The sequence below is a fragment of the Apteryx mantelli genome, chromosome 2 (assembly GCF_036417845.1).
Source record: "Apteryx mantelli isolate bAptMan1 chromosome 2, bAptMan1.hap1, whole genome shotgun sequence".
NCBI classification, from domain to species: domain Eukaryota; kingdom Metazoa; phylum Chordata; class Aves; order Apterygiformes; family Apterygidae; genus Apteryx; species Apteryx mantelli.
In genome coordinates, this window is record NC_089979.1 from 20,008,644 (window position 1) to 20,034,335 (window position 25,692).

Sequence of the window (25,692 nt, forward strand, 5' to 3'; positions counted from 1 at the left end):
GCGGCTTAGGCGCTGCCGCGCCTGCGCGCGCTGCGCCACCACGCATGCGCCGTGCCGCCCCCCGCGCGTGCGCCTTGCCTGCCGTGCGGCGAGGCAGGGAGGGGCGGGAGGGGAGGGGAACGGGAGGCCGTGTTTTGCGGCAGGGCTGTCGTAACGACCGCGGCTCCCAGCCGTAAAGCACGGGGCGCCGCCGTTGAGCGGCGAGGGAAATTTGAAGCGAAAGGCGGCGCTGAGGGCGGCGGGCCGGCGGCATGGCGGGGACCGGCGGCATGGCGGGGACCGGCGCCGGGACCGGCCGCGGGGAGCTCAGCCTCATGGACAGGGGCGTTCAGAGGTGAGGAGCGGGGAGGGCGCCGCTGCCCCCTTGCCGCCGGCAGCTGCGGCCTTTGGGGAGAGGGAAGGCTGCGGCCATGGCGGGGGGGGCGCTGGGCCGGGGGCTGGCGGCTGCGGCCTGTCCCGGCCGGGTGACGCCGAGTTTCTTGTCCTCGCAGCTTGCTGGAGGTCTCCTTGAGCCCGGACCTGTGCACGCTCAACCTGCACTGCAACCGCATTGCCAGGATCGAGGGGCTCGGTCACCTCCGCAATTTGCAGCACTTGGATCTGTCGTCTAACCAAATCCGCCTCATGGAAGGGCTGAGCTCCCTGGCTACCCTGCGCTCGCTAAACCTGTCCTGTAACCTGATCACCAGAGTGGAGGGTCGGCATCTTTAGTTTCCTTCATTTAACAACTTATGAAATTTTCCTAGGAATTGTGTTAAAATCTGCCTTTGGAAAGTATGCATATAATTAAGGTTATACTAAGCTAGTCGTAATTACTAGCCATATTATGTTCCAAGTTTTCAAATGACTGCACAGTCTCTGTAAGCTTTATCATAGCTTTTCCTTCTCAAGTACAGTATCTTGCTATGATGTTCTCTATATTATGGTTGTAATTTGTAGTCACAATTTGTTGTTACTACTTTAAAAGCCTTACTTATTTTGCAAGCTTTGCTTTGATGAAAGCAGAACATCCTTCTGTAAAAAAAAAAAAAAAAAAAAAAAAAAAAAACTTACTCTGTTTCTTTTTCCCTTGCTTTGTTTAGGACTGGAAAAACTTCTTAATTTAACTATGCTGAATTTGTCATATAACTGCATACATGATCTCTCTGGTAAGTGACTTTGGCATGTTCAGTGCAATAAGAAAGGCTTGCCTCAATTTAATTTCAAAAAAATTGGCCAAGTGTGTTTTCAAAGGTTTCCAAAAGCTCAGCTAATTGACCGAACAGTGCTGCTAAAGGTGACAACTGCTGTGACTCTCAAGTTTCTTCCAATGTGGGTTGCTCTGAACTGGAATTTATTTTTCTGTGTTTGACCAGACTGAACTTCATCTCTGTAAATCTGGCCGTGTAGCTGCGAGTCTAGAGCTGCTCTCATTTAGCTTCATAGCTAATAGGGGAATAGGGGTGAAAAATAATTTAACATCATCACTAGATGTCGCATGCAGAACATGAGTTCAGGCAGCTGTGTCTGCCACAAGGTCTTAGCCTGCCTTGGTAAGGCTCCCACTGAGAACCGTGAAGTTCCTTTTTGTACAGCACAGCAACAGTATTCTCTGCTCTCTGGTAGGGTTACATAGCTTTTACATGAAGCAAAGCTGTGTTGTGTTCTATGATGTAGGCCAAAAAGAGCAAGCCCAGACATTTCTGCTAGAAACAGGTGTTTGTGGTGTTTCAGAGTTACAAATCAAAATTGACCTTTAAGTGAAACCTTTTTCAGTTTTCTTGTAACCTTCTCACTACACGCTAGGAACCACTGTGTGTCTCAGGAGCCTTGGTCACATTCACTTCTTTTCTAGAGAAGAAAAGACAAAATCTTCAGTGCAGTGTTTCATTCTCCAGAAACTTAACTGTTTAGTTAAACTTTTAAAGTTTGTTAAGTTTTTGGAGTTCTCTGTGATTATTCTCATTTTTGACTGCTCTTTCAGGTTTGTAATCCTAAAACAAATAATTGCACATGAATGTGTCCATAGGAAATGGTTTAAAAAAAGGACTACATTATATTTTTCACATATGTACATTAAAGGACTACACTATATTTTTCTCATGTACATTCTATAATAATCTAACCTAAGTAAATCTGGAAGTTGAATAATTGTACCTATTAATTTGGTGAACAAATATGTTATTTCAATTTATTTGTTCTTTTTTTGAAATTATTAACTGTGAATAAAATGGATACTGAAGGCAAAGCTTTTTATTTCCATAAAGAACTGAATTCTACTTTCTTACTGTGCAGAAGAAATAAAATTTTAAGAGATCTTATATTGATAGTCATTATTAGTGCTATATTAGTACTATGTGCACAAAATTTTGGCAAATCTTAATATTGTAGTTTCTGTATTGAACTGCATACTAGGTTCACACAGAAGTACAGTAAGCATTTCAAACTTACCTGCAAAGCGAAAAATAAAATTATCTTACAAAATACTTCCAAAAGATTAATCTTTCCTTTATTTAGGAAAAAGTAAAACTTGAGTTACAATGTGATTGTTCTCTTCTAAACTATTTGTCTAAATGATCAACTGTTGTTTCTAATGAAGGTTTGAAGTTACAAAATCCATTGACTGGCTTGGTAAAACAAAATTGAAATTAACGTTTGTAACAACTTTGTTAATGAACTAAGTTACAACAACAAATTAACTTGATGCAAAATATGTTCATTTTTATGAGCTTCTTAACAGTTAAAACATACCTGTTTCTTTAAAGTTAGTGCTCACAACTAGCTTGGGTGTTGTAGTGTCCTGTTATTAATATACTTAGCCAGGAATGCAGAGCAATAGTTGTTACATCATTTCCAGTTATGATGTGTTGTTTACTGACTATTTTTCAACAAGATGCTATTTGGTCCAAGTTCAGTGGTCTAGGATCGTAACAGAAATCACTATTTTGTGTTTTTATCAAATTTTCAGGTTTTCAGCGCCTTCATGGAACCAGTCATAAGCTTAGTCGTATTGAACTTCACAGCAACTGCATAAACAATATTAATCACTTACTTCAATGCACAAAGGGGCTGCGCTCTTTGACCAATCTCACATTAGAAAAAAATGGAAAGACCAATCCAATTTGTCACACAGAAGGTATGGATCTCATTTTAGGTAATCACTTTATGCTCTGCAGGTCAGTGATTTCCCTTAAACTGTAAGCCAGGTTCTGAAGCTTGTAAATTAATTCCTAAATTGGCCAGCCTGCAGAAATCTAAATTCTGTCAAAATGAATTTGTTCTACATAGACAAATTTCTCTTTCTTTCCACCAGGAATATTTTCAGAATTGTAAATCTGGTTGTATGTTTTGATGAGGTCCAACTTCTCATACATTATTTTAGGTTAAGGCAAGAGATGTAAAGAGAACTATAGGAACAGAAAGTATTGCAGAAATAGGAGGAAGGGAGTGTGAATATTATAGAGTGGGAGGGTGGAAAGTGTAAAGAATGACTACAAATACATAAAATGGAGAAAAAGGGAAGACACAGGAAGCAGATGGTCTGCTGTTAGAAACCTCACGAGAGAGATCAGTAATAAACACTGTTAGCCCGTCCTTTTCCCACAGCTTCAGTAAGCAGTGATAGACTGTAAGATGCTCCATGGTAATTAGCAAAATCCGTGCCTGTTTTGATGAAACCACTTAGGCAGCTTGGAGAGAAGTTCAAGGACTGCTTGTGGATACATCATTTTCAAGTATTTAGTTTAGAGCTCCTGTGGGTTTTTTGTTTTGTTTTCTTGTTTGTTTGGGTTTTTTTGAGCCAAATAAACACTACACCCTGAATTCAAACAAGCTACATTGCAGCATCTTGTCCCCCTACTTCCTTGAGTTGAGGGCTTTGCTGTGAAGATTTTCAGTCTGACTAAAACTGTCTGCTCTCTTTTCACAAAGATAAAATTTTTGAGAGTTTGTAAAAATTCTCAATAGTTTTTTTTTCTTCTTGCTTGTGCAACTGCAATACGCTGATATCATAGTGGCAGGGAAATCCCAGTGTAGACCAGGAATGTGGAGATAGCTTCCCAGATCATCTATTTTGTAATGTTTCCTGTTAATAGGCTTTATGGGTGGGGAAATGGGAGCAACACCTAGATAACTCGCTACTCCTTTTCTGCTCAAATTATGCATTGCATTTTTAATAGATGATAGGGTACCTAGGGTACACCAGACATCTTTCACACATTCATTTCAGTTTAAATGTGATTTTTTTTTTTTTTTTTTTCCCCTCAAGGTTACAGAGAAATTGTTCTTCAGACTTTGCCCCAGCTAACAGTTCTAGATGGAAGAAATATTTATGGTGAACCAGTAGACTTGGCAGAAGAAAACTTGCAGTGTTTAGATGATATTTTGGACTGTTTGGTTTCATCTGCATCCCCCCTGTACAAAGATAAGGTGCTATAGTTTGTGTGTACTGATCTTAAAATTGATACACCAGGTTTTTATATTGCATACAACTCACTAATGTTGGGGGCTGTCTTTCATTTTAATAGAACTATGCTACATTATCAGTGGTGACACCTCATATTGACCAGGCATTAGCTCATTTTCATCAACGAACAAGAATACCACTACAAAGTGCTGTCAGCTCCTCTACAGAGGCCATCTCATCTTCAGAACTGGAAAAGGCTGAACTGGATAAAATACAGAGTGAGATGAGGATTAAAAAAATAGAAGATCAAATTTCACAGATACTGCAAAAGGTGATTCCCCCCCCCCCCCCGCCTCCTTTAACTGTACGGAAATTTTTGTTTGTAAAATGAGGTGTGTCTTCATGGTGCAGAAGTTCACCATGACTGACTGGAGTATTTATACTGGTAGGTATGTGCTGACTTTGTGCTGATGTGTACTTAATGATTTTGAAAAACTGTAAATAAGATAAAAGCAAGACTTTAAAACTGAAGATTGTACTTTGAATCGTGAAAACTTCTGTACTGAATAAAAAACATAGTATATAGGACTAGAGAACTATCTGATTATGTTATATTGCATAGAAGATTGTTTTCTGGGTTTGTTTACTCTGAAGCCATTAATATATGTAATTAAACCAAGGCAAAATATGAAATGCAGTCAAATGGCTGGATTACAAAGTTTGTGAAAACTAATTTTGCTAAATAATAGGTCAAGCTGGTGTCATACACAAGAAAGCATACCTAACAAATGTGTTGTCATAAGAATTTACCTTGTGCCTAGCATGTTTGCAAAGTTTTGGGTTTTTTTAAGTGCTGTATCTGTTTTATGTTTTATACCAAGCTTATTAATGTACTTCTATGCCTGAGGATTTTAATAAACATCAGGCATTTCAAAAAGAAACAACTACTTATTCTCAAGCATGCTGTTCTGTTGGCCTTATGTTCTGTTTAAAAATAACACAATGTTTTAGTAAGGAGGGAATGGGTAGTTTGGAAGCAATTATTTACTTCTCTATCAAAATTATGGTAAGTCTTAACTTTCCAAAGATAACACCTCAATAAGTGTTAGAGATTAGTCAATCAGAAATCTTAAAACGTGTAGATAAAACTTGGATCTGTTCTTAGGTTTCTGATGCTTCAAGAAAGGATGCTCCTCCAAATGTTCTCAAAGCTAAGAGAGACACAGATCCAACTTCTGAGAGCGAACGTGAGAGTGGGAAAGAAAACGACAGAAAGGTGGTGAAGAAAAGCAAGATCCCTACTTACCGTAGAGCTACCTTATCTACTAGGTGTCATGCTAATCATCCGAAGAGCAAAATAACTGACAGGTATTTCCAGGTTTGCCATATAAAGTCAAAATGAAGCTGAATGTTTTCAGGGTAAATGTAATTTAATTTGAAACGTTATACTGAAAGTGGTAGTTTGGATTGATTTGCTTCTGTTAGTAATGGTCTAAAAGTGTAGTTACTGAAGTTTCATAATAAATCTGTTGTTTAGGAAGACAATTGCATCAAACTCTTGAATGTTTCCTCCCCTCCCTTTAAAATATTTATTTATTTATTTATTTATCAGCTGGCACTGCTGATAAATATTTAATATATGGACACTTTTTCTTAATCTGCCAGCCTGTTTCATATAATCTTTTATATCCTTGTTTCCCATATTAGTTTTTCATGTCTCTTGTTTTGTGAAATGGTAACATGTCTTTAAAATGGTATTTATATATAAACATTAGAAAACTAAGCTTATGGATTATTTGAAACTTTTTAATGTTCATTCTTCACTCACTTAATCATTTCCCTATATGAGAATTTTCTGTCTTTAGTTTAAAAGAAAACTGAGTTGAAGATGGGGAAAATGATCTTCCAAAATAAACACTTTCAGAATTCTAGCAGCTCAGTTTCATCCTTGTTTTAATTTATGGAGGCAGAATTCTGTTTATGTAAAAAAAATATATATATATATTAATGACTGCTTGAGTCAAGTTTAAAAATATATATGTATACATTCACAGTCAGATTGGTGACCCAAGAATATGAATGTGATGAAACTGAGGATACTATAATAATTTATATTTTGATTATATAGTAAATATCAGAAGTATGTCAAAGAAAATAATATACATTGGACTGTATTAGTTTAGTCAGCCACTGCAGCTCTGCAACTACTCTGCCTCTAAAGTTGTTTCATAACTATCTGATAAGATGTTTTTCAAATAGCATCTATTGGTACTACATATTTTTACAGCTGAAGATTTGAGTTTAGTTGTTTGTTTCCTGACCAGTTTATACATTATTCTGTATGTGTATACAATTCAGGTTCTATGTAGAACTGTAAAAGTTTTGTTTTGTAAAAGTATCTGAATCCTTTGTACCTTTGATGATAATTTATAAGGAGATGCTTCAACTCTGCATATCCTTATATATATATATATATATATATATATCTTGATTTTCTGCTGTTACAGGGAAGAGAGGGGTTCTTTAAAGTGTCCGCGCTCCAGTCAGAGAGACTCTCATGTCAGTTCATCATCGGATACTCCAAGCTTGGAAGTAGTGGGAAGAAGAGCTGAATTATTAATAGGAAAGCACAACCATACAGAAAAAGTAGAAGAAACTAATTCAAATGCCACAGAGGAATCAACATACCGAGTATGTTTTACATCCATTCAAGTTAAATGAGAGTATGTTTTTACCTGAAGTCAAGCATATATCTCCTGGTGAAACTCTAAAATCAGAGGTGACAAAAGTAATTGCATATAGATAGCATCAAAAAATAGTGAAGTTCTTAAATTCTCTTCCTGCTGATAGTATATTATATTTAACTTTCAAGGGGAGGTTTAGCCTGTTCAGAGCCTTGTCTCTGTCTTCCATCTGTTCCAGAAAGACCAAGAAATCCTGTTCTACAATTGTGAATATAGTTTGTCAGTTTTGGCTACATTTGAATATTTCCTAGTAAGCTAATGTTTAATATATTCTTGCTTAGGCACTGATTCAAGAACTGGATCAGGAGAAAGAAAGGAGGTGGAAAGCAGAACAAGCTGAGAAGAAATTAATAGAGCATGTCAAAGAACTACAGAAACATGCAAAAGAAGAAAAGAATATTCAGAGTATGGCTGTGTATACTACAGATAGGTAGGGAAGCAAAGTGCTGTAGGTTTTTGTTTTTGTTTTTTTTTTAATTGAGTCAGTGTGTTTATATGGCTCAAGAAGTGAGAACAGTTTTAAAAATATACTTGGAAAATGATGCATCAAGAAGTATTGCTAGAATTTCTCTCAGTGCTACCTAGTGAAATTGTTCCTGCTACTGTGCTGTAAACAAGTGCAGTGCAAAACCTGATGGGTTGTCGCTATTTACTTGAGAAGACATGGGAAAACAAGAAATTCTGACAGTATTTACTCCCCTATTCTTCCTCTTCATGTCTCTAGTATCAGTACACCACTTACCTCTAATGCTAGCCCTCTACTTTCTAAGCAATCTGTGTCATGATTGTACTTTCCCTTTCAGCTCATGCCCTGCCTGCTGGACCTTGCCTCACATCGTACTTCCAGCTTTTTATTTCCAAGCTCCCATTCCATCTGTACGCACAGTTCTCTATCTTTCCGGTGTGGTGCAGTTGAACAAAGAAATTTCTGGCAGACCAGAGTCAGCCAATAGGGAATATGTTGTCCCAATCTGGTCTAGCATATCTTTGTACAGACTGTCATCCTAATCCTTATCAATTCTGGCCAACATTCTTCTCTTCTTCAAAAGTTCTCCCTTCCAACAAAGTATTGTATGTTGTCAGTGATGTTTGGAGATAGCTGCTCTATTTGTCCTCTTCTTAATTGCGCTGTATGTATAAAAGGCACATTTGCTTTCTTGTAAGAAAGAAATGAGCCAAATGTTTTCCGAGTTACCATCTGACTGACTGTATAATACTTTCCATTTTTTTTTCCTTTTAGCTTTAGGTTCATTTCCAGTGTTTGTTTGTTATCACCTTGCATAAGAGGCTTAAGCTCCTTTTCTTTTGGGATTGAAATAGCCTTAAATATCCCAATAATGTTTGATAAATGATCTAAGTTTTCTAAAGTAAATCTATCAAAATTTACAAATTGATATTATTCAGTTCCTATATAAAGAAATGACCTTCCCAGTATGACTTCACTTTAAGGACATATCTATCAGGTTGTCTCCAACTCAGTTTCTTTTAAAGTTAAGCTCAATGTAGTCATGCTACACATTTCAGTAATATTTTACATATTATTAAGCAGTCCTGCATTGTGATCCTGCACATAGTAAAACTCAGCAAAGAAGAGCAAAGTGCAACACTTCAAATGTGTTTTTTTTCTCAGTGGCAGCAGACTAAATACTAACATAAATATTAGGTTTATAACAACTTTATTGCATTAATTTTCAGGTTAAAGGAATTGATATTGAAAGAGAGAGAGGTTAAAACAAGATTGCAAGCAGATGTCCAGCAACTGAAAGGTGAAGCCGAAAGACTTACTAATGAGTTAAATCAGGCAAGAAATAAAGAAGCAGAATATCAGAAGGCCATGCAAGCTTTAGAAGAAACACTATCCAAGATGGAGAGACAGAGGTTACAGCAACGAACAACAGAGGTAATATTTTTCATGAGCGAATAATATGATGGTGACAGGAGGGCTACTAAGTTCCTAGATATTAATAAACATGAGATGTCACAAGCCTTAAGCCTGAGTTTTTCACAGTAAAAGCTGATTTTTCTACATAGTACTAGTTAATAACAAACATCTATTTTAATTGTTAAGTAATGTCTTAGCCTTTAAAAAGGGAAATATATTTCATGTGACATGTTGTCTTTAAGATAAAAGAGATTTAGTCTTATGTGCTGAGCACAGAGAACTGGTATTTTCTGAAACTATATAGTACTGAAAAGAGATTTCTTAAAATGTTGTTTAAATAGATAAAGATTTTGTAACAGCACTAGTGAAATGGAAATCTGGTGGTTCTGTTTGTTTTGCTGATATAAAGAATTATATGTTTCTAACTGCATCAAAAACAAATCAGCCATTGCTGAGAACTTATTTTAAAGTTTCTGGGGTTTTTTGTTTGCTTGTTTTTTACAGCTGGAGAAGATGATGATGCTTTTGTTGCCAGAGGCTCTTTATTCATTACGCAAATAGATAAAATCAAGATGTTAGACCAGATACAGCCACTGTTTTTGACTGAAAAAACTCATTCCATAACTCTCAGGGACCAAAAGCTGCACTCGCCAGTATCTGACTTCCTATTGTTTAATTATCTTCCTTTATCAGGGTTCCTATGGATCTAGAAGTGATCTTCTGTTCAGAGCACATACCTACTTGTCACTTTGAAAGAACTAAATTAAGTGATGATTTTCTGTAGAGAAGAGGAGACTGTTTTCTATTTCTTTTTCTTTGAGAAAGGAAATAACTTAGTGCTATATAAGGCTTTTTTTTTCTTTTTAACAACTTTGTGGAAATAACCATCTTTACTCTGAATAGCAGTGTCATTGTTTTTAGTATCTGCAAAAACTTTATTACGGGAAGATCTTTGCTCCTGTCTTTAAGATACTGTAGAGAAATACTCTTTATTTATGTTTCAAAGAACAGTCATGATCTAAAACTGAATTGTCTCCTTTTGAATGTTCAGATTTAATATATCTATAGTGTATTTTATCAACTTTAATAGTAACTAATTCTGGAATACTTTATAGAGCTCTTCTTGCAGTACACATGGAAAGTTAGCTTGCTGTTAAGGAGATGAATATGCTACCTGAAACTTTAGCCATCAGTGATGAATGACAATTACTCTATATACTTGCTGTTTAAGTATTTAAGTCAACGTGACCAGATTACTGCTTCAAAGGATGCAAGACACTTATGTTATTACCCTATTTGCTGGCTTTCTTTAAATGCGCATGGGTTCTCACTTGATTTTTTTGGTTTTATGTTCTTCAATTTAAGAGACAATTGCTTCGTTTCATCTCCAAAACAATAGGGATACAATGGGATGTGTCTAAATGTTACTCAAGAAGAGACTTAACATGTAAAATATGAGGATTTAGAAATAAACATACACAAGCCTCACTACAAAGTTTATAAAGCGGGAGGGGGGATAGTAATGTAATTCTGAAAGAAAATAGATTTTGTTTTTGTTTAGTTTTTTCTTCCAAGAGTTCAAAAGTAAAGTTGGTAGTCTTTGTTGCATCCCAGCTCTGCCCTTGGATAACTAACACCTAGAGTAGTCTTGAGTAGTTCATTAATCATCAATGACCCACAGCTTTGGTACCCTGGAAAGCAGAGAGTTTAGAATTGGGTAAGTACAGAATGTGGAGGGAAAGATGTGCCAAATGCTTGCTTTGGAGGACAGGTTGACAAGAAAGTTAAGTGATTAGCACTCACTGCTTAAGCACACGATGGAGATGGATTTTTCAAGTAATGATTAGGAGGAGCAGGAGCACCTCTTCTCATCACCTCTGTTTCTGTCCCATGTTCTAACTTGCAGCCTTCTGAAATGTCTTGATTCTCTATTTCATGAGTAAATAAAACCTTTTTTGTAACTTTTTCCATATGATCTTTCTTTTCTACTTGTCAAGTCAAAAGAGACACTTTGTATGTAAAAAGCCTCATTATAGAAAGTAATTCCTCATGAAAGTTTGCATCAAATGGAAAAAGTGAAGTATGCCATCTTGTGTTCATGCTATGATTCTGTTTTTCATAAGGTCGCTAGAAGGCAACGTTGTTCAGCAATGTTAAAATGTAAAATTCAGCAAGATGCAGACTTTAATGATACCTGTTATAACTGGAGTGTTTAAAAAAATGGTAGTGTTGAATACATCTAAAAATATTTTCCCTGAAACTAATACAAGAGTTTGTAATTTGAGGAAATCATTCTGGCAATATACGTGTCCACTTCTAAGACAGTTCTTCAAATTAAGTAATGGTTCTTCACAGAAGTTTGTTTTTTGTTTTGTGGTAAGTTAAGCTAGCATTTAAGTGTAAACACGTATATTTAAACTTCTGCAAGTGTAACAAAACATATAACAATAAAAAAATTAAAGCTTTGTTTGGGCTAGATAATGCTATAAAATTCCATAAAGGAATTCCAAATTCCATAAAAGAATAGATGACAATTTTAAGAATCTTGTTCCTCTCATTTTTATGAATTCTCCACAGATGAAACAGATTCAAGAAGCAGAACTTAAAGCATCAGCAAATGAAAGAGAAGTACAGTTGCTCCGGATATCTCTTCGACAACAGAAGGAGAAGGTAAAACAACTACATGAACTTCTCATATTAAGAGAGCAAGAACAGAGGTATGGAGTTTTTTACTTTGTTTTCACAACAGACTAACGGAGATGTTAGTGTTGCCAACCTGTGTTGTTTGAATGTGTTCTGCCAGATTTGTGTGGGGTTTTTTGTTTTTTTGTTTTTTTTAAAGGAGAGATGCTCTCAGTAAAAAATGTAGATTGTCTTTCCATCCATATTATTCTTCTAATAAGAATGTCTTCAGATCTTTTAGTCTTCTGACTTGGAAGTCCACATAGGCAAATTGTGTTCTTCCAGTCTTTCTTTTGGTAGGTTCTTGTATTATTAGATGGCTGAAATTATGTTGTTTAAAATACTTGCTCTTTAATCCAGGAAAAAATCAGGTAGAAATAGAATTGCATTTGATCATCTGAAGGTCTGCATGTACTACAATAATACAAAATGTTCCCCCCAAAGTATCAACTTTTATAGCATTTCGCTTTAGTGCGGATGGGTGGTTTTATTGGCTCTTTTCCCATTTCTCTTTCAAATTTGCCTTTTTTAGAGAATACTTGACCAATTTTTTTACTTTCTAGGTAACACAGTCAGATATGTGTAAGAACTAGAGAAAGCAGTGCTGTGTAATATAATAGTGTGTGTGAGAAGCTTAATAATAAAATAAGTTGATAATACTTGCTCAGCTTTTCAAGGATAAATGTATACAAATACCAAGACAATTTCAGGTATAAATGGGGAGGATCTGATAATTGCGTTTTGAGAACTTTCAATTATTCCCTCATAAATCCCCGAAAGATTTAATATGAAGGACAGCAGATATGTTTTGTGTTGTGCTTTAAATGATGAATAGAAATGAATATAAAAGACTTAAGTTACAGGGTGATTTTTGCTTCAACATGCTCCTATAGGGATGCTTCCAGACAGGAAGGAGACAGATATCCTGGAGCCCTTTTGGTCCCGGTTGTTGCTACTCTTCAGGTTTTGGGGTTGAGTAAGGAGCAATGATTTTTGGTTGAGGGTGATTTCCCAAGTCCCTGTATGTCTTCCAGGTTCCTTGGTTCCTTGCTACATCACTAACGGCAAAAGAGCAATTGAATAATTTCTACTAAAATTTGAATTAAAAAGCAAGGTTGTTCCTTTCTGTGGATGTTTTAATAGTAGGTCAACATACCTTTCCCCATCCCAGGGCCAATGTCATGGAGGGCTGAAATCTGTCAGTGAAACTAAGCAATGCATCTCCCTTAATTATGTAATTCATTATGCTTTTAAGGAATATTAAGAAAACCAGCTAAAATAGCATTGCTGGATGCTGCAGTTCCTGTCTTATGTATATTGCTTGGTAACTCCAGGAAAGAATTTGAAACTCGAGTTGCTTTAAATGGACCTGAATTCCAACATGTCTTGTCAAAAGAAGTGGCTAAAGAAGAGCAGAGGCATGAAGAGCGTGTTAAAGAATTTCAGGAGAAAATTAATGTGTTAAACCAGAAGTATATGGAGTTAGAAGATGAATTTCGTTTAGCTTTGACTATTGAAGCAAAAAGGTTTAAAGAGGTAAGACTAAAAGAGTATTCCATTTTGAACTGGGTAGTGTTGAGGAGCTCTTAAATTTGAGTGTCAAAATCTTCTGATCTTAAGGTCTTAGTTCTAAGGATTCATCTAAAATGCTGGTAGTAAGCTTTGAAATAACATTTGGTATCTATGCTCTAAGCTTAAGCTTTGATAAGTCAGCACTCAAAAAACCCTGCATTTCTGTTTATAAATAAAAGTTAAAATGAAATTAGGGAGACTCCTCTCAGGTGGTAATAATTTTTTAGAATATGTTGATCTGCTAATAGAATATTTTATTATAAAAATTCTCTTTTTTGGGGGGGAGACAGGAAGGCTATGTTTACTTGTTTATTAGTGTATTTAATAACAAAGCTCCTTGTTTTAATTTTCAAAGTTCTTCTGGAATTTTCTTGCTAAAGTCGTTAAATAACTTATTTCTATGGGTAGTGTTGATGCCATTTTATATGGAAATTAAAATGAACAAAAAAATTAAAATGTTTCATCTTTAAATTGTTTTACTTCATTTAAATCAGCTGGATACATGGGAGAAAAGGGGAAAGAGAAGACTTTTTTTAACCTTTCAATTATTTTTTTTAATGTGAATTCAAACTATTTTTCCTTGTAAGTGATTCTTTCAAGATTTCAGTGTTAATCTTGAGTGAGGTGAAACAAGGCTTTTTTTTTTCCCCTCAGACTATGATTTTTCTGTTTGTTTTTCTCCCCCTCTCCCCCCCCCCCCCCCCCAGAATTTTTTTCAATTTTTGTACAAATTTGTAGCTAAGCAGAACTGGCTTAGTGAGTTGAAATATCATCAAGGAACTGGTAGAAAACTAGCTTTGGATGTTTATTAATTTCACATGCTTCTGATCAATTTATATTTCTTCCTTTATTTGAAATTCTAAAGTTATTTGTGTGTGTGTGTTTGTGTGTGTGTACGCTACTTTTTTTTGTTTGTTTTTTGAAGTTAATATTTTTCAAGGGTGGTTCTTATCTTAAAACTTTAGGTTAAAGATGCTTTTGAAAATGTTGCTGCAGAGCTAGCTGAACATCAACAGGCCCTCTTTCAGTCTGAACAAAAGGAAAAACAGATGGCAAGTCTGATCCAAGACCTGACAAGTATAGTGAAAGAACAGAAAGCAAAGATTACAGAATTATTAAAATCAAAGCAAGAAGCCACAGCAAACCTCAAGGTATTTGTTTCAAAACATTTCAACTACACACATGTACATATGACTTTTTGTAACTTTTTGTGTATAAAAGTAGTAAGTCTATACAAGGTAGGTTAACTGAAAGATACATGTTTCCTATCACACTAAAATCCAGTACTCAGTATCCACATCAACCTTTATTTTTACATCATGCCACTTCCTGTTTCTCTCAAACACTGAGCTCGCAATATAGCAAAATCTAAACAGACATTTGTGTCCCCACAAGTTCTCTTCCTGCTTGTGAGTGGTAGCATATTATATATAATTAAGTGGTCACTCTAAACTGATATTTACAAACCTATGTTAGTATCTGTGAACTTTTGTAAGCTCAAAAATAATGGAATATAGTTCTTTTGATAAAATATTGAGAGGCCACTATATACAAAGTAAAAGCTAAATTGCACTAATATTCAAATGTAGTATTGGCAACATAATACCTCAGAATTACATGAAATTAGCAATATCAAAGTCATTATCTAACAATTATGTATAATTTTAATGTTAAACACTGTGGGCACAGTTGCTTTATCTTGTACTGCTAATCTATCATATAGTACTATGTTATCCACAAGTAGGATAATAGATATTCTGAGGAACATGTAACTATTTAACAACTTCTTATAACAGTCCATATATCAGGGCCATTATCTATACAGTGCAGCCTCTGCATAGCTGTTTCTAGTCTCCTTGCTGCAAGTTGCTGTTTTGATGTGCAAACAGTGCTGATAGATTTCTGCTGATAGGATTTTGCTAGTGAGTGGTGTTGCTTTAAAAAAAATTTCTTGAAAAAGTACAAGAAGTACAAAAAATAACAATGTTAAGCAGCTGTAATCTGTAAAACACTAAAAATAGCCTGTGCGATTTATGATAACGCTTTCTCATGAGAAGTGGAAGCTCAGCACAGCCTCTGTAGGGCTTTTTATTGTTTGTTTTTTAATATCTTACCTTGACTTTGTCTTGTTTCTGACTTATTGTGTGTTTATAATTCTAAACAGTTTTTTTTTTTTATAAAGGCATCAGAAGTTTAAGATGACTATTTAGAAATCATCTTTACAAACAATTTTCTGGGAATGAATTATGTCTGTTTGAAACAAAACACCTGCATTTGCATCAAGAGATGCTTGCTTTTATCAGATAGAATTTTGCATGTAAGCAGAATACTCTTAAGTTAGCTTAATTCAGTGCATATCAGTATTGCTTTCCTAGCAAGTTAGAATTGATTGAAATTCTGAATACTTTTTTTAAAGGATCTTACTGCCTTTTCATGCAGTGTCGAACTGGAGAACTTGAAACTGTGGCTGAGGAGGACAAGCAGAAAGCTGTTCAAATTGAACTCCTGAAGAAGGAAAACGCAAAACTTACTTCTCAGCTGACAGCCCAGGAATCTCTGATTGATGGATTAAAAATGGAAAGAAAAATATGGGGACAGGAGTTGGCACAACAGGGTAAAATATAAAATTTTTGTTTTGGGATAAAAATACTGGTGTTTACTGTCATCCCTTTTCAAGTGAGCATTCCGGTATAGGTGTAATGATCACAGGGTCCATGTATGCTTTGTTGATGTTATCCAGTTGTATTTTTGCAAGTCATCTTTATATTTACTGTAGTACACAGGCCATTATGGGAACTATAACAGCAGTTGTGGGAGTTTGTACTATGCAGAGGACAAAAGAAAAATACTGTCACTTTAAATTGATAAGATTAAGGAATGCCACAAATACAAGAAGTCAAGCCAGTGCATTCAAAGGGCCTGGGTATAAATTGCACATAGGTATAAAAATGCAGTTTTTTTCCACTTACAATTTGGGTTCAGTTGTGAATACAGTTGTTGTTTCCCCAAAATCCTATTATATGTTATATGAAGCACTTCTAAATGTGAAACTTATGAAATATTTCTTTTCCTAAATAGTGTTATGTAAAGCTGCTTAACTGTCAGATAAGTCCAAAGTGAAAATTTCAGTAGACATCTTAAAAATAACTGACTTAAATATTGGATGAAAAAAGGCCTTGGTTTCTGCCCCCCACCGCAGTCCATATGACTCAATATAGAATTGGCACCATATTGTGGGTTCTTTGAGGTGGCTCGGGTCTGTAAGCACTATTATTTATGTCAAATAAGTCTTCAAAGGATAAAATACCATCCTTCAATTCTGTTTCCTCCCAGATATTACCTATGTACAGCCCTTCAGTGCTTCCTGTGGGCCAAATGATTGTGTCTGATTTTTAAATGTTTGTGGGTTTTGGGGTTTTTTTTTTTTTTTGAAATTACATATCTTGAAGTCATCCTTAAAACAAGTGCTCTAGTGTGAATATCCTGTTTTATCCAGGAGCTCATCTTGCTCACGATCGGGGAAAACTGGAGGCAAAAATTGAGGTTTTAACAAATGAGATTGAGATTTTAAAAAAGCAAAAGGAACAGGACAGTGATGCTATAAGGATTAAAACCAAAATAGTGGATGATCAGACGGAAACAATTAGGAAATTAAAAGAAGTAAGTCAGGTGCTTGACAATTACTGTGCTTATAGAAAATAAGACTTGCAGTGAAAGTTATGGTATAGGCTCTGACCAAAGCTGGCTCCACACTCCCTGTTTTACCAATTCTGAAAGTCTAAGGAGGCTGTCAGCAGCAACTGAGTTCTTTGAGAGTGGAAGAGAACCTTGTATTAACTTGATGGACTGTCAGAGGCTTTACTTTGAATCTCTCATTGAAACATATTTATGTAAAGACTTGTTTCTCTTTGCCTCACTTCCAAACAAGCTATTCTTGATGAGGATTTTGAAAGATAAAAAGTAGGAAAGCATAGTTTTTCTCTTCATGTTTAAAAAAAAACTAAACTAAAATTTGCTTCATGTTTACAATGTAAATGTTTTTTCTCTATTCCATTGCTTTTGTAATTCAGTATTGTAACAGTGGAGCAACTCTTTTGGTCCATTTATTCTATTCATCTCATTTAGAGCCTCAAGCCTTTAGCTTATTAATCAGAATAAAGCTTATGGTATGTTAGCCCAGTCAAGATTGGATACATTATTTGTTAAACTATATAAGTGTGTTCTTAAGGGTTACAGAATGTAATTTATATATGTAGAAAAAATTGTTGTATTAAAATCAAAATATAATAACATAATACCACTATTTAGTCAGATTATTTAATTATGTTTATAAGAGTGAACTTTCACATATCAGTTTCTGATTTATTCCAGGGTAGAATAAACAGATATCAGGTAACAATGTTAGACTGAAGAGGTTTTTTGTGTTCTAAAATATTTGTCTTCTAAAGGGTTTAAAAGAAAAAGATCAACAAATTAGAAAACAACATGAAGAAAATACTGAAGCTCAAAAGATTTTTCAGATACAGTTGGATGAAAAAGCTGCTGAATTTGAAGAGCTAATGGAAAAATTAGAAAGGCAAAATGAAAGAAAAGAGGAGTTAAAGCAACTGCTAGAGGAAAAAGAAGTAGAACTTGCTGATGTTAAGAAAGCACACAGGTGATGTATACAGATAGAACTCTAAAGAGCTATTGCCAATTGTATGAAATGCTTCTCCTGTGAAATTTTAGCTCAGAGAGAACTTGCTTACTATTAAAACATAGAGAAATGTGGAAAAGTGGAAACAAGGAATACTTTTTCTGCACTCCTAAGAAGTGGTAAAATCTATATTCATTGTAAATATGTACATTTTATTTTCAGTGCACTGAAAAAGAAGTGGCAAGGTAAAGGAGAACTATTAAGCCAGCTGGAGGTACAAGTTAAACAAATGAAGGAGAGCTTTGATATCAAAGAGAAGAAGTTGATTGAGGAGAGAAATAAAAGTCTTCAAGCTCAGAAGTAAATACCTTAACATGAATAACTGTTCAGTTATTACAGAGTTTCAATTTTAATATGTATACAAAAAGTTTGATTATACCATGAAAGAATGCATAATACCCTTTTAAGTACTCTCTGTTCAGAAGTAATTCTTTCTATACAGGTGGTTATTCCATGGAAGTAGCATTCAGTTACAACATTTATCCTTTAAACTTTTTAGCTGTATTCCCATTTTCTTAGGAAATGGTTAGATTCTACGCTCAGCACTCCCTAGGAGACATGTTCCACCACAGTGCTTTCAATTTACCTCTCTGACCGTCAGAAAACTCTGCGTGAGACTTCGGTGGTAGCGACTTGCATACAATCACTGCGCCTGCCGGCTGCAGTCACGCAGTGAAGGTGCACGTGCATGTGAGGTGCGGTCTCCTGACAGGGTGTCTGTAGCGGGGTTGCTTTGGGCACGGAGCCTGCTCACCACCAGGCTGCACAAGGCAGAATTGGTTGCAAGCTGCAGGTCAAGCCAAGCAAGCAACTGTGGCTGGCATTTGGGGTTAGGAGCAAGACCACTATGGTTTAGTACATGTCTGCACGGGAAGATGAATGTGCAAAGATCTTGTGAACAGTATAGGAAACTAGTAGGACTTATTTATACTTACCATCCTAACCAAGGGAAACAATCATTTGGCTGTTGCAGTAGGATTAAATGAGGATATGTGTGTGTATGTTTAAATTTTGAATAAATTTAGGCTGTTTAGTACAAACTGAAATATAAATTACTTGTCATTCTCTTCCCTTACAATTAGTAATGGGTTTTTAATTTCTTTTATTACTCCTCTTGTATTGTCGAATTTTTTAGAGCACTTAATAGTAAAATATGAGATGACTGGGAAACAAATATTCGCACCCCAGAAAATGATCAGGGATTTAAATGATTTTCAGTTACACTATATACTTTTGGCAGTATGGAGAAGTATGGTAAACTACTGCCTGTGATAAGCCTAGATTGTTAGTAGTATTTTTATTTTATTCATTTGCCCCTTTCTCTTATTTTTTCCTCCTTCCTCACAGTCTTCCTTAAGAAAGGGACTAGCTCTCCATTCAGACTGTATAAATAAGCAACATTAACCACATTGTTACTGAAGGAATGAGCTTGTATTACTAAGGATTTTTGCTTTACATTTTTAAGTGAAACACAGACTTTTTAAATCATTTTCACTATTTTTTTTTTAAGGAAGGTGAGGTTAAATTGTCATCTGATTAAGAAATGAAAGAAGATACCTTGATGACGTTTGATTTGAAAACCTCAAATTGTTGATAGTACTAGGTTTTGGAATAGTTGGAAGTTCAATAGTGAAACTGAAATTTTGTCACAAAGTATTGGTTTTGTTCAAAATTTTGCTGTAAATTAGTAGCACAGTGGAGAATAAGTTTCCTTGCTTTTTGTTGCTGCATGTTTTAGAATTTTCCCCCAAAAGCAGACTTAACATCCCGGAAGGGTATGTGTGATAGAGCCAGATTTGTCTACTTCACTTCTACAAAGCAGATACTTTTTCTGTTCTTGTGAAACATAAGCCCAGAGGCAATTTACAGGATTGCATAGTCTAGTCCTTACCTTCTCAGGAAGAAACACTGTCCTCTGTGATAAGTAAATGTGTGAAAGCACATGGAGTTCTTATCCATGTTGACAGTAGCAAGCCTGAATCTTTTTATTGTTTGCTAGTGATTAAATGCTTCAGCTAAGAAGAATACCAAAGCCCTAAACGTGATGCCTAAAACTAGAATGTGTTTTTGAGAAAGCAAGAGATCTTCTGAAGCTAGATATTGAAATAATTGTCTTGGTGCCCATGTTATTAGAAGCATTATCAAAGGCAGAATTGGGCAAAGCATAATACTTTGTTTTGGCTGTCTGGTGGAGCGTGTTTTTTGGGGTTTTTTTTTGTTTGTTTGTTTTTTCCTTTTAGGGTTGCAATGGAAAAGCTTCATGCAATGGATGATGCTTTTAGAAAACAACTTGAGTCAACATTAGCCGCTCATCAGGCAGAACTGTTGCAGCTGGCAAATGAAAAGGAAAAACAAATTGAAGAAGCAAATGAGAAAGTAATTTTAATACTAAATTATTATGTGTTTATTTGTATTTTTATTCTACAGCTACCACAGCATGGTACTTCAGGTCACCTATTTATATCTGTATGGTTGATCTCTTCATGGAAGCAGCCCCAGTATAGTATTCTGTCTTTGTGCAGTAGGAGAATCTGTAGAATATTATAGTCATGAGGTTCTATATTCAAGAAAAGTAGAGTGCCATGCTATGCAGCTGTTGATAGTCAATACCTAAACATTCTTTATCTACAGAGGAAAGAGTAATGGTGATATATCAGATTATATCAGATTAAACAGTTACTGTTCTTGCCAGTATTTTCCTGATGTACTACGTTCTTTTTTTTTTTATGGTGTGATAACTAGAACTTTTTGTACATGGCAGATACTTTACTTTTGAAAACTGGCCATCTCCTAGCAAATGAATACTTTTTTTTAAAGCCAAACTCTGCTACTGCACATACTGGCAAAGGTAGTGTGTCAATTATTTAAACGTTTGATGCCATATATTATGGACTTTGTTTTTTCTAACTCAGAAATTGTTTATCGTATCCTGTCTTTATTTGTGGTGTTTCCATGCAGTTCCTCAAGGAAGTACTTTTACTTCTGATTACAGCTTTAGTCACAAATCTGTGCTATAATGTAAAGTTTATAACATGGGTTCTTTGCTAATATAAGTGCATAATTCCTACCTTTTTTATCAGTGTTAAAAATTGTCAAGATAGTGTTTGTTGGCATAATAAGGAAAAGCAAGAATTATATTTGATCTCTACATGCTATTTCAGGTTTACCATGTTGAAGAAGAAATGCGTCAGCTTCTGCAGGAAATGGCAGACAACAAAAAATCCATGGAAAATAAAATGAGACGACTTACAAATGCACTGAATGACATTCAACAAGATCTTTGAAACGGTATGCCTTACATCTGAGAGTTTTCCTCTTCTTCAATATATACACTAAGAAAGTGTATGAAGTAAACATACATACACTTTTTTTCCTTGTTTTCTTTGAAATGTTTTAAGAAAACATTCTCTGAGATGTATATTTTGAAGGTTCAGGAATCAGCCATAAGTATTTGTACAATATTTTTGTAATAAATTGTTATTTCTGAGTTGTGTATCTGGTATCCTTTTTTATGACTGTTCTGTCAAAGTGGCTCAGAACAAGTCTACTGAAAAGCACCATGTGAAGTTAGGAACGAGCATTATGTTTAATAAGAAGCAAGAAGGTAAGAACAAAGGAGGTCTAATACAAATAAAGTCTAAGCACAGGAATGGAAAAATGGAAAGAGAGGAGCTTGAAGATTTCCTCCACCACGGCAGAGAAAACAAACTTTTCATATTGAATAGATTGCTTCTGGGTTGTGGTGTTATGTTTCTTTTAACAAGTCAAGTTTTTAATACTGTGTTTTTATTTAATTAACATGCATTTGCTTCTAGACAAAATTATGGTTCTGGGACTTTAGGAAATCACCAAGTAACAAACATGGTCTTAATTACTGTTCCTACTTGTTTTAGTCCATTTTGGTTCTCTGTGGAAATAAGTTTCCAAACAGGCTTTTGAAAAGTAGGAGATAATAAACTAACATCTTCATATGGAAACTAATCATAAGCCTTATGTTAATATGATTATTTCAACTCCTCCGTGATGGCAAATATTTTGACTACTTTCTTTCAAAATCTCCAGTGCACTGATGCATTTATTCCATTTGCTTATTTTCAGAAGCTACTAAAAGGTCGTTACACCCCATAATCTGAAGTGTTAAATGCTGCAATAATAGAATCAATTATTTGTTGGTACACAAGGTGGAGCTATTTCTTCCCAACTCCAAACACACTGTCACTAAAGCAGAGAGGCCTGTTGCACCAATGGAAGTAGAAGCCCCTAAGCAGACTTTAACATGAGTTTGCTTTGAACTCAAGCATAAGCAAACTAATGTAGCATAAGCGTTATAAGCATTTTTGTGCCCAACAGCCCAGTAAAAATACTATTTGCTATTGCTAGTAATGGGCCACAGGCCCTTGGCTAACTGTGCAAGGCCTGTTAGGCTTGTTATCGACTTTTGTTATGAGAACTTGCTGTGTGAACCAGAGCTTGGTGCCAGGTGTCTCTTGTTGTGATGTACAGCTTAGGCATGGGATAGCAGCAAAGGCCTTGAAACATGGGCACAAGTTGAAAGCAGAGGCCCCAGCATCAAAACAACTCGCTGAGGGTCGGTGACTGGTCCTTGAAAAAGCACAACCTTGAGACCTGGGAAAAGACTGCTTTTGCTTTAAGAAAAGCAGCAGCAACTAAGACAGACACCTGCAGTGGCCTGGGAAAGTAACACCCCTCAACGCTGCACAGCAACATAGTCCCAGGGTGGGTGGAGTTCATGGGCCAGCAATTGTCTAGAAATTAAACTGTCTTATAAAAGGGTGAGAGCCCAGATTTGTGGGAGGGGGCAGAAAGAAGACACCCGCTTCAGCTCTGCCTCCCTTCAGCAAAGAGTTCCTGCATCTGGCCACCCCGGCTGCAGTGACTGAGACCACCGAGGACCATCACAGTCAGCGCTAATGATGCGGCATCAGCTCTACGGTATTGTACCATCACAGCGCGTTTAGGATATAGCTCTTAAGGACTGACTTCTAAATCTGTGCTAGCAGTGAATCTGTAATAATTAGTACATAGTGATAATGATTAATATGGGGTAAGAACTCCTAACACAACTGTGTTAATGATTGGCAATTAGTAAATTTTGCTGTAAAGCTTAAAATCAGTCTTATTTATCTGTCTTCTAAACACTCCCATTACAGCAATCTCTTGATTCCCTGATACTTAAATACATATAACAACATTACCTAAATGCAGAAGAAAATGTCTTTTCATTCTTTGCACTCTACACTCCTTCAGGAGCCACATTATTTGAGAAAATACTGATCTGGAAAACTGTTCTATAATATTTACGTGGATACCACTCGCACAGAAAGGTTGCTTTTTTGCAGCAGCATTTTCAGAATGCTTTTCTCACGTACTTACCAAGTGTCTTTTGGGGTACTTCTTTTTTTATTTGCTAATTATTTGATCCAGCCACAGTTTTGATGAAATAACTGAATTCCTGGAATGCATCAGCAGGATAAAAGAACTTGATCTTACCCTTTTTTAATTTATTAACATAAATTCAGTTTTTATTCCAAAATTTTCATTCCATTACCATTTTTTGTTTTTGTCATAGAGAATTACTACTGTTTATCATACATTATTTTTGTTCCTTGCTCTGAGCTCACAAATCTCATACCATGGAACTTGGGTACATATGTGTTAGTAGTGTTTGTATTTTTTGTTTTTCAGCTGACTAATTCTACCTTTGGCGTTGTTTCCCACTTTGTGCTTCTAATTTCTACCTTGGGAATAGGACCTGAAATGATAAATTAATGAAATTATGGCATAGGTCAAAACTATGCCAAATTTTAGTACCAATTCACAAGGATAAATTTCAGCCTGAGATTATTGGAAGGTATTAAATAACTAAATGAAAATTAAATGAAATGTGAACTCTGTTCTTGTCAGAGGCAGCATATGTTCTTGTGCATTAATCGTGATAATTTAAAAATGATTGCTTTTATTAGATTCAGCTTTGTTTTCATTTCCAGACAAGATAATGCTTCTATTTAGATCAATATGTGTAAAATGGGTTAGCAAATTGTGTTACAGAAAACCTGCAGGAACGCAATTCAAGGCCCAGAAAGGGCACATATATATTTATATATATGCTATTGTAAAAATAGCATGCATATATATATATAATGCTTGCACAGTTTTGGTTTGCTTTGGGTTTGACTTCATTTTACTAAGACAAAGGACAAAACATCAAGTCACGTAGCCAGCCTTGTTAATTATATCCCTTTGCCCATGATAAGTGGGATAAGAGTTGTTTATATAACAGGTTTTGCTTCCTAGATTTACTTGTGTTTGACTTTGTCTGCGCTCTCTTGTGAAAAAGCTATGTGGAACAAGAGTTGTTACTGCACAGAAAAATAGTGGCATAACTTAAACTACTGGGACTTTCCACTGGTGTAAAATGCAAGGATATTTCTGTAGGAGGCCTCAAATAATATTTTTTGATAATAACCTAATAACTACTGAAGAACTCAAACTCATGCAAAAAAAAAAATGTAGGCGGCATATTCATTATCTACCAGGTACAAAAGTTGCTACTTTTCATTGGTCCTCAACTGTATTTTATTAAGTAATCTCTGACCTCAGTTCTGAGCTTTGCTCATTTGAAGCAAGAGAAGCCCAGCTAGGCTGAAACACAGCAGCTGCTGTTATCTAAAACTAAGCTGCCCTGCACATTTTTCATTTGACCTGAGTGTGTTCGGGAGAGAGGGGCTGTATTCTTCCATTCTGTTATCACATGTTACAGCAGTCTGCACAGTGGAAATAACTGAATACAGAACTATAAATAAATTACATTTCCACTTTTCAGAGTTGCCGTTGGAATGAAATGCATTTAAGGTCCAAGTAACAAACCTTCCAGGCCATTTTTAACAAGTTAAACAACACTCTAGAGAGATTTTTGTTTACACATAAAAAATGTTATTTGTCTGACTTTCCTTGAAGTTAAGACAACTAATTTAAAAGCAGACAAGAGTGTGTGAAACGTTTTACACGCGGCAAGGGCTAGCAAGGGTAAGGAAACGTGTGCTTGGGGGGGCACCTCGCTTTCTGGCCACCAGCAGGCACCGTACTGCGCTACCACAGGGCTTCTCCCAGCGGCCTTCCCCCCTCGAAGCGCGTCGCCTGAGCTCCTGCTTCACCTGCCGGTACAACAGGGGGAAGCCGAGCGCTCACAGCCCCACGCAGGGGCGCGGCAGGCCCCGGCCGGCAAGCGCCGCCCTGCCGCGGCCGAGGGGGCGGCGGGCTCGGCCCCCCCCCGCCCGCTCCCTCCGCCAGGGCCGCAGCCCGCCGGTCGCCAGGCAACGGCGGCGGCGGCGGCGGCACGTCACTTCCTGCCGTCGCGCGCAGGGCTGCCCCAGGCCGGGGGCTGCGCGGGGCGCTCGGGCCGTTGTGGCGGCGGCGGCACGTGGCGCCGCGGGGCGGCCCCGCTCGCCGCTGCCCGGCGGCGCGGGGGCGGGTGCGGGGGCGGCGCGGGGCGGCACCATGGCCGCGGCGGCGGCCGAGGCGGCGGCGGGCGGCAGCGGCGGCGGGAGCAGCCGCCACGAGAAGAGCTTGGGGCTGCTGACCACCAAGTTCGTGTCGCTGCTGCAGGAGGCCAAGGACGGCGTGCTCGACCTCAAAGCGGTGCGCGGCGGGGCCGGGGCGGCGGCGGGCGCTGTCACCAGCGCGGGTTGAAGGCCCGGCGGGGCGGCAGGGA

General features: G+C 36.9%; 1 protein-coding gene across 2 annotated transcripts; it reads left to right on the forward strand.

The window, feature by feature from the left end:
* Positions 1–260: 260 nt before the first annotated feature.
* LRRCC1 (leucine rich repeat and coiled-coil centrosomal protein 1) lies at positions 261–21,447 on the forward strand. 2 transcript variants are annotated; one of them, XM_067290242.1, is made up of 19 exons: positions 261–334; positions 492–697; positions 1,083–1,148; positions 2,948–3,115; positions 4,247–4,407; positions 4,506–4,715; positions 5,550–5,752; positions 6,892–7,075; positions 7,410–7,558; positions 8,824–9,028; positions 11,588–11,727; positions 13,027–13,228; positions 14,230–14,415; positions 15,704–15,878; positions 16,761–16,924; positions 17,713–17,921; positions 18,123–18,260; positions 20,201–20,336; positions 21,122–21,447. In XM_067290242.1, the coding sequence occupies exons 1-19, from the start codon at positions 270–272 to the stop codon at positions 21,242–21,244; spliced, it is 3,090 nt and encodes a 1,029-aa protein (XP_067146343.1). In that variant the 5' UTR covers positions 261–269; the 3' UTR covers positions 21,245–21,447. The 2 variants fall into 2 exon arrangements, with proteins under 2 accessions (XP_067146343.1, XP_067146344.1); XM_067290243.1 differs by lacking the exons at positions 6,892–7,075; positions 7,410–7,558.
* The last annotated feature ends 4,245 nt before the right edge of the window (positions 21,448–25,692 follow it).